This window comes from Aquarana catesbeiana, linkage group LG11 (genome assembly GCF_042186555.1).
Source record: "Aquarana catesbeiana isolate 2022-GZ linkage group LG11, ASM4218655v1, whole genome shotgun sequence".
NCBI classification, from domain to species: domain Eukaryota; kingdom Metazoa; phylum Chordata; class Amphibia; order Anura; family Ranidae; genus Aquarana; species Aquarana catesbeiana.
In genome coordinates, this window is record NC_133334.1 from 46,223,851 (window position 1) to 46,239,061 (window position 15,211).

The 15,211-nt window shown below is 50.6% G+C and overlaps 1 protein-coding gene across 1 annotated transcript in view; it reads left to right on the top strand.

Moving 5' to 3' along the window:
• The first annotated feature begins 6,862 nt into the window (after positions 1-6,862).
• Positions 6,863-15,211, top strand: part of LOC141111698 (embryonic protein UVS.2-like) — a 62,295-nt gene continuing 53,946 nt past the window's right edge. The window contains exons 1-2 of the mRNA XM_073603845.1: positions 6,863-7,049; positions 10,110-10,303. Coding sequence (XP_073459946.1) covers positions 6,863-7,049; positions 10,110-10,303 — 381 coding nt within the window. The remainder of the gene's footprint in view (positions 7,050-10,109; positions 10,304-15,211) is intronic.

Consider the following 15,211-nt stretch of genomic DNA (forward strand, 5'->3'; position numbering starts at 1 on the left):
TTGTAAAGGCAGTCTAGAGGCTAATTAGCCGCTAGGATTGCTTTTACATGAAAGCCGACCGCTGGCTGAAAAGAATGATACCAAGATGATACCTAAACCTGCAGGCATCATTCTGGTATAACCACTCAAAGTTGTGAATGGCGTACCTGAAGACAAAAAAATGGTTAACAATAAAGCACAGTAAACAGTAAAGTATAAATAATTACATACCTGAAAAACAAACATGATAAAACATAATAACAATAACAATAACAATAACAATAAAACACTGCAGAATAGAATACAGTAAAAAAAGAGCAGAACAATAGAGAGAGAGAATAGAGAGAGAGAACAATAAAACGACAACTATTTTTTTTTATTTTATATATATATATTTTTTTTTTTTACACTTTTTTTGTAACTAACTTTTATAACTGTAACCGGTTCCAGGTTCGGGTCTCTCAAAATGCGATGGCATCTTGGGAGACCCTGTGAAAGTGTGCCTAGTCTGTGCAATGCTGTACCCTACGCTAATACTCAACTAGTGCATGGTAGCGTTCAAAACATTCACCAATGCAAAGACCAGGATTGTCAGGACAGGAGGGACAATAATAGCGGGTGTCACGCCTATATCCGCGCTTGCTGCAGACACAACATCTTTTTGGGGGGGTTCGTTGGGTAGGGGTACTCGGGAGCACATAAAAATGCCTCTCATGCAGCCGACTGCATTTCGTTGGGGATGTGAATGGGGGAAGTACGGGCGCTGCAGAAGTGGTGGGTTCCCAATTAGGATTGGCGAATGCAGCAGGAAGGGCACTATGGGCACGACGGGCCTGTGTTTGTCTTTTTGGTGGCAGCGGGACACTACTTGTGCTTGTCACCTCACCAGCTTGAACTGCACTTATGGGACTCGCCACGTCACCAAGTGTTACTGCAGAGCTGGTTTGACTACGACCGGGGTGTACTAGGCCGCTGGCGCTTGCCAGTTCAATAAAAAGCTTCCAAAAAAACTGTTAGCGATCGCAGGGATCAGGCCTGACTCTGCGAACGCTGCAGTTATGCGTTTAGTGTTTTGTAAGTGTCAGTGATCGATCAATACTGCACTTGGGTGGGCTGGACTGGGCCGGGCGGAGGGGCAAAACGCAGGTGCTAGCAGGTATCTGGGTTGATCCCGCTAACACTGCGTTTTTGGGAACCCTAAACTGCTGGGGACGCTAGTATAGATCTGATCTGATCGGATCAGATATTGATCCGTTCAGATACTATACCACTAAAGGAGGCGTATGCTGCGTGCGTGGGTGTTAGTGGTACTGGCGCTAACCTGACGCTGCCTGGGGCCGGTGCTTGCTAGTTCACCAAAATGCTACCAAAAAAACTGTTAGCGATTGCAGGGATCAGGCCTGACTCTGCGAACGCTGCAGTTATGCGTTTAGTGCCTTGTAAGTGTCAGTGATCGATCGATACTGCACTTGGGTGGGCTGGGCTGGGCCGGGCGGAGGGGCACAACGCAGGTGCTAGCAGGTATCTGGGCTGATCCCGCTAACACTGCGTTTTTGGGAACCCTAAACTGCTGGGGACGCTAGTATAGATCTGATCGGATCAGATATTGATCCGATCAGATACTATACCACTAAGGGAGGTGTACGGTGCGTGCGTGGGTGTTAGCGGTACTGGCGCTAACCTGACGCTGCCTGGTGCTTGCTTGCCAGTTCACCAAAATGCTACCAAAAAAACTGTTAGCGATCGCAGGGATCAGGCCTGACTCTGCGAACGCTGCAGTTATGCGTTTAGTGTTTTGTAAGTGACAGTGATCGATCGATACTGCACTTGGGTGGGCTGGGCGGAGGGGCAAAACGCAGGTGCTAGCGGGTATCTGGGCTGATCCCGCTAACACTGCGTTTTTGGGAACCCTAAACTGTTGGGGACACTAGTATAGATCTGATCAGATCAGATATTGATCCGATCAGATACTATACCACTAAGGGAGGCGCATGCTGCGTGCGTGGGTGTTAGCGGTACTGGCGCTAATCTGACGCTGCCTGGGGCGACGCATATCACCGCCGGGCGATCAGGGGGCTAAACCTTTATTAGGTAATAAACGGCGGGTGCCCTGACACTATAAAAAATAAACGAACTAACCTGCGTCACCCGTAACGGTTATACGGTGATCAGTGGTGAAAGGGTTAACTAGGGGGCAATCAAGGGGTTAAAACATTTATTAGGTAGTATATGGGGGTCCCTGTCACTATAAAACGCTGACGGCGAACCTAAATATTTACCTCACTAACTAGCGTCACCAGCGACACTAATACAGCGATCAGAAAAATGATCGCTTAGCGACACTGGTGACAGGGGGTGATCAAGGGGTTAAAACTTTATTAAGGGGGGTTAGGGGGGTACCCTAGACCTAAAGGGGGGTAATACTCACTGTCCCAACACTGTAACTGTCACAAACTGACACTATGCAGTAATCAGAAAAAAAAAAAAAAAAAAAAACCTGCTGGTGTCAGTTTGTGACAGGGGGGGGGGGTGATTGGGGGGGGATCGGGGGGCGATCGGGGGGGGGATCGGGGTGTTTTGTATGCCTGGCATGTTCTACTGTGTGTGTGTGTGTTGTGCACTCACATTGATGTCTTCTCCCCTCGGCGCTGGAACGGAAACTACCGAGCCGAGGGGAGATGACATCATTTCCTTTGCTGCTGTTTAGCATACAGCAGCAAAGGAGTGTTCCCATTGGCCGGCGGCGATCGCGAGGGGGGGGCCACGAACGGATGGCCTCCCCCTCATCTCGGATCGCCGGGGAACAGAACGGGACCGCTTCGGGCACCGGGGGGGGGTCCGATCGGACCCCCCACCCGCGAGAGGCAAATCACGTACATGTACGTGATTTTGCCTGCCCGTGCCGCCTTGCCGACGTAAATCGGCGTTAGGCGGTCCTTAAGTGGTTAATACCACAGGCAGGCAGCTGCAGTATTTACAGTTAGTGTACTGTGTCCTCTGCACAGTGTGCACCTAAAGCTACCTGAAGAAAATTGGTAGTGTTCTTCTGATCCTATTAGTACCACAGGCAGGCAGCTGCAGTATTTACAGTTAGTGTAGTGCGTCCTCTGTACAGTGTGCCCATAAAGCTACCTGAAGACACTTGCTGTTGTTCTGATCCAATCAATACCACAGGCAGGCAGCTGCAGTATTTACAGTTAGTGTACTGTGTCCTCTGCACAGTGTGCACCTAAAGCTACCTAAAGAAAATTGGTAGTGTTCTTCTGATCCTATTAGTACCACAGGCAGGCAACTGCAGTATTTACAGTTAGTGTAGTGCGTCCTCTTGCAATGTCTGCCCGTAAAGCTACCTGAAGAAAATTGGTGTTGTTCTGATCCTATTACTACCACAGGCAGGCAGCTGCAGTATTTACAGTTAGTGTAGTGCATCCTCTGCACAGTGTGCACCTAAAGCTACCTGAAGACAATTGCTGTTGTTCTGATCCTATTAATACCACAGGCAGGCAGCTGCAGTATTTACAGTTAGTGTACTGTATCCTCTGTACAGTGTGCACCTAAAGCTACCTAAAGATAATTGCTGTTGTTCTGATCCTATTAGTACTACAGGCAGGCAGCTGCAGTATTTACAGTTAGTGTACTGTGTCCTCTGCACAGTGTGCACCTAAAGCTACCTGAGGAAAATTGGTGGTGTTCTTCTGATCCTATTAGTACCACAGGCAGGCAGCTGCAGTATTTACAGTTAGTGTAGTGCGTCCTATGCACAGTGTGCCCGTAAAGCTACCTGAAGACAATTGCTGTTGTTCTGATTCTATTAATACCACAGGCAGGCAGCTGCAGTATTTACAGTTAGTGTACTGTGTCCTCTGCACAGTGTGCACCTAAAGCTACCTGAAGAAAATTGGTAGTGTTCTTCTGATCCTATTAGTACCAAAGGCAGGCAGCTGCAGTATTTACAGTTAGTGTAGTGCGTCCTCTGCACAGTGTGCCCGTAAAGCTACCTGAAGACACTTGCTGTTGTTCTGATCCGATTAATACCACAGGCAGGCAGCTGCAGTATTTACAGTTAGTGTACTGTGTCCTCTGCACAGTGTGCACCTAAAGCTACCTAAAGAAAATTGGTAGTGTTCTTCTGATCCTATTAGTACCACAGGCAGGCAGTTGCAGTATTTACAGTTAGTGTAGTGCGTCCTCTGCACAGTGTGCCCGTAAAGCTACCTGAAGACAATTGCTGTTGTTCTGATCCTATTAATACCACAGGCAGGCAGCTGCAGTATTTACAGTTAGTGTACTGTATCCTCTGCACAGTGTGCACCTAAAGCTACCTAAAGATAATTGCTGTTGTTCTGATCCTATTAGTACTACAGGCAGGCAGCTACAGTATTTACAGTTAGTGTACTGTATCCTCTGCACAGTGTGCACCTAAAGCTACCTGAAGACAATTGCTGGTGTTCCCATACTAATAATACTACAGGCAGGCAGCTGCAGTATTTACAGTTAGTGTACTGTGTCCTCTGCACAGTGTGCACCTAAAGCTACCTGAAGACAATTGCTGTTATTCTGCTCCTATTAACACCACAGGCAGGCAGCTGCAGTATTTACAGTTAGTGTACCGTGTCCTCTGCACAGTGTGCACCTAAAACTACCTGAAGACAATTGCTGGTGTTCCCATACTAATAATACTACAGGCAGGCAGTTGATTCTGCTAGCTGGCCTATCAGTATATATACATCCCAGCTTTGTGCAGTTATATTTCACTGCAGGCCATTAGTATGTCTGGAAGGCCAACAAGGAGAGGCAGACAGTCAAAAGCCAATAAAAGAAGGCAAGTAGGCTCTGTGTCTAGAGGCAACAGTGCTGGTTGTGGAGACGGTGCATCCTCATCAGCACGTGGCTGTGGAACACGCTTGTTGTTTTTTTTGGCAGCTGGCCGTGTTGAGCCGCAACATACGAAAGACTTGGTAGAGTAGATGACCAAGCCGTTCTCATCCTCCTCATCCTCTCTCAGCCAGGCTCAGGGTACTTTGTCTGGCAAAGCAGCTGCCAATGCGGCCTCTTCCCTCGGCTCAATGGCATCAGTCATTCCTTCCCTAGCCCCACCATGTCCTCCTGAGGAGTCCACCGAACTGTTTGACCACAGTGTTGGGTACATGCTCCAGGAGGATGCCCATCGTTTTAAAGGCTCCGATGTTGGTACCCAGCTAGAGGAAGACAGTAACGTAAGCCCAGAGAGAGGGGGTGCCCAAGAAGGACAGCAATCTGGCAGTCATGTTCCCCCAGCTGCAGCATACTGCCAGGTTTGCTCCAGTGATGAGGAGGGAGGGGATGATGAGGTCTCTGAGTCCACGTGGGTGCCTGATAGGAGAGAGGAGGAGGAGGAGGCACATCTCCAACGAGGCAGAATGCCCTCCAGGGGCCAGCTTAAGGGCAGCACACCGACTGCATCACACTGCAGAGCTCCGCATGTGCAGGGCGCTGCTGTCTCTGCGCGTTATTCCAAATATTCTTTGGTGTGGGCCTTTTTTGAGACAAGTGCATCAGATCCCACCGCTGCTATTTGCAACATATGTCTCAAGGGGATCTCGCGTGGCCAAAACATCTCGCGCTTGGGCACCACATGCTTGACCAGACATATGTCGACCTACCATGCAGTTAGTTGGCAAGCGTACCTAAAAGACCCACACCAAAGAACAAAGCGGACCTCTCCTTGCTCCTCATCAGCTGGGATCTCCAACCCCTCTATACCTTCAGTCCTCTCTGAAACCTGCACTGAGAGGAATGAAGGTGTAGAATTAGGTGTGTCACAGCCAAGTACTTGCGGGCAATCTGCTATCGGTACACTGACGTCAGATTGTACCAGGCAAATTTCCCTGCCCCAGCTGCTGCACCGCCGAAAGAAGTTTGCTCCATGCCCAGCGGTTGAATGCTAGCTTGGCTAAATTGCTAGCACTTCAACTGCTGCCTTTTCAGCTGGTAGACTCTGCCCCCTTCCGTGAGTTTGTGGAATGTGCGGTTCCTGAGTGGCAGGTTCCCAAATGCCACTTTAGTGAGGCCCGGAACGAAAAGGAAAGAAGAAGAGAATAGTGCAGGGCCGGGCATGACAGTGTGTCTAGTGACACACACAGGGTTAAGTTGGCCAGGTTGTGGTGGGGTGGAGCCAGCAGGAAAACTTTAGGGGTGGGGTCATATAAGAGGAGGGGCGGAGCTGGGACGGAGTCAGTGGAGAAGGAAGAGACACGAGGAGGCAGATTTTCTCTGCTCCTCTACAACAATGGCCGACATCGACGCTATATTGGCTCGTTTGCGGCAGGCGGCAGCATCCAAGGGACCGGAGTGGCTCCAGAGTCAGGTCGCAGGGCTCTTTGAGGTAGAAGCAGGCGGATCGGCGGACGGAGGTGAGGGGACTGCCCGTGCGCGGAAGTCGCGGCCGCCGGCGCGGTATTCGCCTGGACCCGACGGACGGACGGGTCGCCAGGCACGTAGCCCAAGGGGAGAAGAGTCAGCCCCTCCAGCCAAGAGGAGCCAGCCGATGGCGGATGCAAGGCCCGGGAAAAACACACGCCGCGGCCGCAGCGCGGTGGGCGGGGCTACGGGTCAAGATGGCGCCGTTTCACTTAGAACAGGACCCAGGCGTGCAGATAGAGAGAACACCCCTGCAGCTTCGTACGAGCCGAGGGGGGAGGACAGAAGTGGGAGAAGTGCAGCTACAGGGCCCAGGACGGGGAGGAGAAGCACCGCTGACAACGCAGGTGGCAATCGGTCGCCTGGCGGGGAGAGGGAACTCCACAGGGACGGTCGGAGGAAGGAGCAGGCCGGCCCGGTCACAACCATTTCAGGGCGGCGTGGAATTCAGGCGGGAAGCAGAGCTGCAGAGGTCGGACGAGGCATGGGTCAACGGGTGCATACGGCCTCCAGGAGGGATGCGCCTGGGGGGCTCACCACGCCGGCGAGCCCATCCCAGGGGGACCGGTCCGAAGATGAGGAGTTGGAAGAAGGCGAGGTGGAAGCGCACCAGCAGGACACGGCGGTGGAAACCAGACCAGCGGCTGTCGGGAGGTCTCCAGGTCAGCCCGGTAAGTCCAATGACAATGTAGATTTTACTACTGCTTTACAAAATATGTGGGGGGTAGTTAACCCAGGTACAGCAGGGGCAGTAACCCGACCACCACGGGTGTCGCAGGGTCAGGACCACCAAGTGGCGGGACAAGGATCCGCCAGTTCGGGGTCAGGGGGACAACTGAGTGAGCTGTTGGAGGGCCTAAAGGCGCTAGTAGGACGTTTTGGGGAGCTACCTACCCAGGCGGCCACAAGGGGAGTGCCGCAGGTAATCGGCGGGGGGGTATTAGCGGGTGGGGAGGTGGAACCTTCCACGGGGGTGTCTGCTGATAAGGCCCTTGAGTCGAGTAGGGCTAAAGAGAAGCCGGGGGAAAGCGGGGCAACAGAGGCGGCGGGTAGGGCGGACATAGTCAGGATTGCAGATGCAGCAAAATGCGAGATATATGTCTGTTTTGAGGGCCCGCTGGGTGCACATCTGAAGCAGGAGGTTAGGGAAAAGATTCAAAAGGGGGAATACGTGGAAATATTTTCCTTGTTGCCGTTGGAAAAGTTCAACCTGGACAGGGTTAGGCCTGATGACTCCAAGAAGGAAGATGAGGAGAAGAGGAGGTACAGGTTGATTCCGCGGACGTTTGTCAATTGGTTACAAGCGTTCGCTATCATGGCCAGCGTCATTGGCGAAAAGAATCCGGAGCATTGCTCTGGGTTGTTTTGTTATATGGATGCTATTGGGGAGGCACACAGAGTTTATGGTGGAACGGCTTGGCTGCGTTATGACGAGCAGTTCCGACAACGCAGAGCGGTTCGCCCGGCCCTGCGTTGGGACCATAAGGACATCAGCCTTTGGATGAGACTTATGTCCTCGGCTAGGGCCTCTCCTCAGTTTTTTCAAGGGGGGGCCGGGGGTGCACACTCCTCAGGACTACCGGCCGGCAAGAAATGGGGAGTGTGTTGGCAATACAACGAAGGACACTGCAAGTTTGGGGGGTCGTGCAAATTCAAGCACGAATGCTCAGGATGTGGGGGAGCTCACACACTGGCCAGATGCTTTAAAAAAGGAAAACGTACCGGGGAGCCTGTTAACAAGAGGGATGACGCCGGTGAAGGTGGAAAGGATGCTGCCTTTCCTAAGTAAGTATCCGGATAGGGAGGCGGCATCGTTGCTTACTGCGGGTTTTCGGGAGGGGTTTAAAATACCTTGCGCCTTGGAGGCTGTTCCCCCTATGGCAAGGAACTTGAAATCAGCATTGCAACACCCAAGGGTGGTGGGAGAGAAGTTGGCAAAAGAAGTGACATTAGGCCGCATGGTAGGGCCATTTGAAAATAAGCCCTTACCGGATCTGGTGGTGTCCCCGTTGGGAGTAGTGCCCAAAAAAGAGGCGAATAAGTTCAGATTAATTCATCATTTATCCTTTCCAAAAGGGGGCTCGGTCAATGATTTCATCGACCCTGATGCCTGCGCGGTGTCCTATACTTCTTTTGATGCGGCGGTGCGGTGGGTTCGGAGGTTTGGACAAGGGGCGCTCATGGCGAAATCTGACATAGAAGCGGCGTTTCGGCTACTGCCAGTGCATCCGGACAGTTTTCGGCTGCTGGGTTGCCACTGGCAAGATCAGTTTTACGTCGATAAATGTCTGCCCATGGGTTGCTCCATTTCTTGCGCCATGTTCGAGGCGTTCAGTTCCTTTTTGGAGTGGGTGGTTAGGGATGTATCAGGGCTGGATTCGGTTATCCATTATTTGGACGACTTCCTGTGTATAGGTCCTCCTTCATCCAGTGTGTGTGCGATTTTACTGTCAACGTTGCAGCACATTGCGGGAAGGTTCGGAGTGCCACTGGCAGCCGAAAAGACAGAAGGCCCGACAACCGAAATTAGTTTTCTGGGCATAGTAATTGACTCCATAGCAATGGAATGCAGATTGCCGCAAGGGAAGTTATTGGATTTACAGAAGGAAATCCGGGAGATTCACGGAAGGCGGAAGGTGCAGTTGCGGACACTGCAGTCGTTGCTAGGTAAGCTAAATTTCGCTTGTAGGATCATACCCATGGGTAGGGTGTTTTGTCGGCGGCTGTCAGCAGCCACGGCGGGAGTTAAAGCCCCAACTCATTTTATCAGGCTGACGAGGGAACATCGGGAGGACCTGAAGGTATGGTATCAATTTCTGTCAGTTTACAACGGAAGATCAGTGTGGATGTCAGGTCCGGTAAGTAACTTCGATGTGGAACTTGTTACGGACGCGGCAGGTTCTACTGGTTACGGGGCTTATTTTCAAGGGCAATGGAGCGCAGGGCCGTGGCCACAATCATGGGTGGAAGCGGGGTTTCTTCGGAACCTGGTACTACTGGAATTATTTCCGGTGGTGCTGGCGATGGAGTTATGGGGGCGGTCTTGCCGGAATTTAAAGTTGAGAATTAACTGTGACAACATGGGGGTTGTGCAGGTGGTCAATCGCAGGTCAGCGTCTTCCCAACCTGTCATTAGACTAATGCGACAGTTGGTATTGCGGTGCTTGCAATTGAATACCTTTATATATGCGGTACACATACCAGGGGTTGATAATACACTGGCTGATTCGCTGTCTCGCTTTCAGTGGGACAAGTTCAGGGAATTAGCCCCGGCAGCGGAAAAGGAAGGGATTCCTTGCCCGGAGTGGATCTGGGAGCTGGCATTGGAGTCGCCGCAGGATGGATTCAGCAGTCAGTGAGTAAGTCCACCTGGATGGCCTATATGAAGGTATGGAGAGAATGGGAAGGTTTACGGCAAGAAATTGGGATAGACAAGGATGGGTTTGAAGCGAGATTGTTGGTCTTGTATTTCGTGTCCAGAAATATGGAAAATGGGGTGGGGGTGTCTTCTATTGAAAAGAAAATAGCGGCCTTGTCATTCCTTTTCAAGCTAAAAAGGTGGGAAGATTGGACAAAAGATTTTTGGGTTAGGCAAGCCATAAAAGGGTACAAGAGAGGAAAAAGAACAAAAGATGAAAGAAGGCCTGTCACTTTTAAAAACCTGGTGGCCATTTGTGAACAGTTAAGGTTAGTATGTTCTTCAAGTTATGAATGTTTGCTGTTTACGGCAGCTTTCTCGTTGGCTTTTTTTGGGGCGTTCAGAATTGGGGAGCTTGTGAGCCCAGCACGGGGGGATGCGGGTGGCATTATGGTACAGGACGTTAGGTTACACGGGGATAAAGTGTGCTTGAGACTGCGGAGGTCAAAAACCGATCAGACAGGTAAAGGAGTGGATGTATGGGTGTACGCTCTGCCAGGATCCACGGTATGCCCGGTAAGGGCGGTCGAGGAACTGGCGCAGGTACGGCCAATGGGGGATGGGCCATTTTTGCGTCACGAAGACGGGTCTTACCTATCAAAATTCCAATTTGTAGCAGTGTTTAGGAAATGTTTGAGGAAGTTGGGTTTGGATGGGAAGGCTTACGCTTCACACTCCTTCCGCATTGGGGCGGCTACTGAAGCTGCCAGATGCGGGTTGGATGAGGCAGCAGTGAGGAGGATCGGTAGATGGGAATCGAGGAGGTTCCGCACCTACGTACGACCTCAAATGATTGTGGAATAACGTAAAAAAAAAAAAAAAAAGGGAGAATTGAATAAAGTGTTTAAAAAAAAAAAAAAAAAAATGATGATGAATGACGTTACCTTGGTGTGATTTTATTACAGGGAGAGGTGCTCCGCGCCTCGTCTGGATTCTTGGGCACTCTTATGTGTGTTGGGGGGCCAGGAGAGGTGATGCGAGACCGGACGGGAGGCAGCTGGGAGTATCGAGGAGAGAGGCATACATCAGGTGGCTGGGGAGACCGGGGATGATGTGGGGCAGAGTGGTCACGGAGGTGGAGCGTTATGCTTGGTTGGACAGACCCCCTGATGTGTTGGTGATCCATGCAGGAGGGAACGATCTAGGGGTACGCACGGTGAGAGATATACTAGCAAGTGTTAAGGCGGATTTGTTATATATTCGCACGGTCTTTCCCAATACTCTGCTGGTATGGTCCGACATGGTGGCACGCACCACCTGGCGGATGGCAAGGTCTGTGGAACGGCTGAACAAGGCACGCATTCGCATTAATAAAGTTGTGGGGAGGTTTTTGGTAAAACAAGGGGGCTTGGTGATAAGACACAGAGAGCTGGAAATTAATGTAGGCCTGTACTTACGCAGGGATGGTGTTCACCTCACAGACGTGGGGACTGATCTGTGGACCATGGGTCTGCAAGAAGGAATCCAAAGGGCACTGAGTGTGTGGAGGGGCCCTTAAGGATAAGGTTTCATCCTTTCGGGCTGTGGCTGTGTTTTTGCTGTTGGTCGGTGACGGTAGCGGTAAACAAAATGTGGTAAAAAGGGGTGGGGGGTCATCGATAGTATGGCCCCTCCGGTGTATTCCCGAAATGGAATACCGGTACGGTTACACTGCGGGCAAGGGGTTGTCTCCGAGCGGTACAGCTGGAGGCCTATCAAGTTGGAATGGTTCCCGCGTGTAAGTTTTGATATGTGGAAAAAGGGTGGAGCTCCGTCATTGACCAACAGATTGCAGTTAATAACATGTTGTTTGCACTAAAGTTATATGTTATTTATATATTTAAGGTTATTGGAGTTATTTATTCAGTTTGTTTAATAAATAGGCTGTTATGGCCATTTTAAAACTCCAATAGATTGGTGTGGTCTCGTTAATTTAAATAAGAAAAGGGGGTTGGTAAAATGGTATAGCAGTAAGAGAAAATAAGTGGGGTATATCTGGAATACACTTGTCATGCACTTTTCCAGCTCTCTACCGGCATGTGGAAGGTGATGTCTTGGTCTCGCTGGACAGTGTGGTCAGCGGTAAGGTGCATATTACCGCTGACTCATGGTCCAGCAGGCATGGACAGAGACGTTACCTATCATTCACCGCACACTGGGTGACTCTTCTGGCAGCTGGGAAGGATGCAGGACAGGGTGCAGTAGTGTTGGAGGATGTTCCGCCACAACGCCTCCAAAAAAGATGCCATGCGGTGTTTGAGCTGGTGTGCTTGGGGGGACAGGAACCATACTGGGGCAGAGATTCTGTCAGCTCTGCAGGGGCAGGTTCAGAGGTGGTTGACGCCACGCCAGCTTAAGCCAGGTATGGTGGTTTGCGACAATGGCACCAACCTCCTCTTCGCTCTCCAACAGGGACAACTGACCCATGTGCCCTGTTTGGCTCACGTCCTTAAGTTGGTGGTGCAGCGGTTCTTGGGCAAGTACCCGGGCTTACAGTCCTGAGGCAGGCCAGGAAAGTCTGTGTGCATTTCCACAGGTCATATAATGCCAGTGCTCGGCTGGCTGACCTCCAAAAGGAATTTAACCTGCCCAAGAACCGCCTAATCTGTGACATGCCCACCAGGTGGAACTCAATGTTGGCCATGCTGCCTCGGCTGCACACGCAGCAGAGGGCCATCAATGAGTACCTATGCGACTATGGCACCAGGACAGGGTCAGGGGAGCTTGTTTTTTTTCCCCACGCCAGTGGGCTATGATCAGGGATGCATGCACTGTCCTGTCGCCATTTGAGGAGGCCACGAGGATGGTGAGCAGTGACAGTTCATGCATCAGTGACACTGACCCTCTTGTCTACTTGTTGGAGCACACGCTGCATGGAATAATGGACAGGGCACTTGAGGCAGAACAGAGGGAGGAAGAGGAGGACTTCCTTACCTCTCAAGGCCCCCATTATCCAGACAGTGTTCCTGCGTGCCCGCCGATCACACAGGAAGAGGAGGAGGAGGATTGTGTCAGCATGAAGGTGGAGCCTGGCACTCAGCATTAGCAGCAGTCTTCAAGGGATCTTTTACAGTCCAAAGAAACCCATGGACTTGTACATGGCTGGGAGGAGGTGGCTGCGGATCATGTCATCCTTAGTGTCCCAGAGGACTCAGGACTGAATGCCTCAGAAAAACTATGCTGCATGGCCTCCCTGATCCTGCAAAGCCTGCGGAAGGATCCTCGTATTCGTGGTATCAAGGGGAGGGATGATTACTGGCTGGCAACCCTCCTTGATCTATGTTACAAGGGTAAGGTTGCGGACCTTATCTTGCCATCGCAGAGGGAGCAGAGGATAAAACATCTTCAGGAGGCCTTGCAGAAAGGTTTGTGCAACGCGTTTCCAGAGCCTGGGAGGTTACAATTTCCTGGTCCTCCTGGACAACGTGTTGCTGAGGCTTGGGTCAGTCACAGAAGGAGCGGTGGAGAAGGTGGCCGTCTGACCAATGTGTTCAGACAATTTTTTAGTCTGCAGCCCCAGGGTCTGATCAGTTCCAGCAACCATCACCAGCATCTGATTCACATGGTGCAGGATTACCTAGGGGCAAGATCAGACCTGGACACTTTTCCCACCGAAAATCCTCTGGGTTACTGGGTCTTGAGGATGGATCACTGGCCAGAGCTTGCACAGTGTGCAATTGAGATACTGGCCTGTCCTGCATCCAGCGTTCTTTCGGAATGCACATTCAGTGCTGCTGGAGGCTTTGTAACCGATCACAGGGTGCGCCTGTCCACCAAATCGGTCGATTGGCTGACCTTCATAAAAATGAATCAGTCTTGGATCACCAGCTACCAAGCACCTGATGCTGATGTAACCGATTGATTTTTTTTTAATGTGAGATCCCCCCAAGACTGCCTATGCTGATGCTGAGTGACTATCCTGTTATGCTGAGCGACAATCCTCTACCTCCTCAGTTTTCATGCTGATAGCTTGTAAGAACATTTTTGGTTCTGGGCACCGCCACCAGTGGCCAAGGCCCAATTTTTCAGCCTCTGTTTAACAGGGGCGTGTAATTACAATTTTTGATGCAATACTTTGCAGCAGGGTTCATTCCTGCGCTCCAACTATAGTATCTGTGAGGGGTTGCATTGTTGTGGCACCAGCACCAGTGCCCAAGGCCCAATTTTTCAGCCCCTGTTTAACAGGGGCGTATAATTACAATTTTTGATGCAATACTTTGCAGCAGGGCTCATTCCTGCGCTCCAACTATAGCATCTGTGAGGGGTTGCAGTGTTGTGGCAGCAGTGGCTAAGGCCCAATTTGTCTGCCCCTGTGTAACAGGAGCATGTAATTACAATTTTTGATGCAATACTTTGCAGCAGGGCTCATTCCTGCGATCCAACTACAGTATCTGTGAGGGGTTGTAGTGTTGTGGCACCAGCAAAGGTGCCCAAGGCCCAAATTTTCAGCCCCTGTTTAACAGGGGCATATAAGTACAATTTTTGAAGCAATACTTTGCAGCAGGGCTCATTCCTGCGCACCAACTATAGCATCTGTGAGGGGTTGCAGTGTTGTGGCACCAGTGCCTAAGGCCCTATTTTTCTTCCCCTGTTCAACAAGGACATGTAATATACAATTCTTGATCTAATATTTCACAGCAGGGCCCATTCCTGCGCCCACCAAGAGTAACTGTGAGGGCTTACAGTGTTGTGGCAATAGCAACACCTAAGGCCCTAATTTCTGCAGAGTATATAGGGCAGGCCCCTACTTTCAAACATCCAACTTACAAACGACTCCTTGCAAACGGAAGGAGACAACAGGAAGTGAGATGAAATTTACCCATCGGATGGGAAATTCTCTCCTGTTATGCCCCGTACGTATGCCCCCTACGGACTTTGTTCGGACATTCCGACAACAAAATCCTAGGATTTTTTCCGACGGATGTTGGCTCAAACTTGTCTTGCATACACACGGTCACACAAAGTTGTCGGAAAATCAGATCGTTTTAAACGCGGTGACGTAAAACATGTACATCGGGACTATAAACGGGGCAGTGGCCAATAGCTTTCATCTCTTTATTTATTCTGAGCATGCGTGGCACTTTGTCCGTCGGATTTGTGTACACACGATCGGAATTTCCGACAACGGATTTTGTTGTCGGAAAATTTTATCTCCTGCTCTCCAACTTTGTGTGGCGGAAAATCCGATGGAAAATGTCCGATGGAGCCCACACACGGTCGGAATTTCCGACAACACGCTCCGATCGGACATTTTCCATCGGAAAATCCGACCGTGTGTACGGGGCATAAGAGTTAATATGGGAAAAACGTGTCTCCTCTTCACTGATGCTTTATCACTTGTTTCGCTAAAAACCCCAAATTTTCAAAAAACATTTGTCATTGGGACAGAAAGTGAGGTAAAATCTTCTGAAGAGGAGCACAGACAGCAAAACAAAT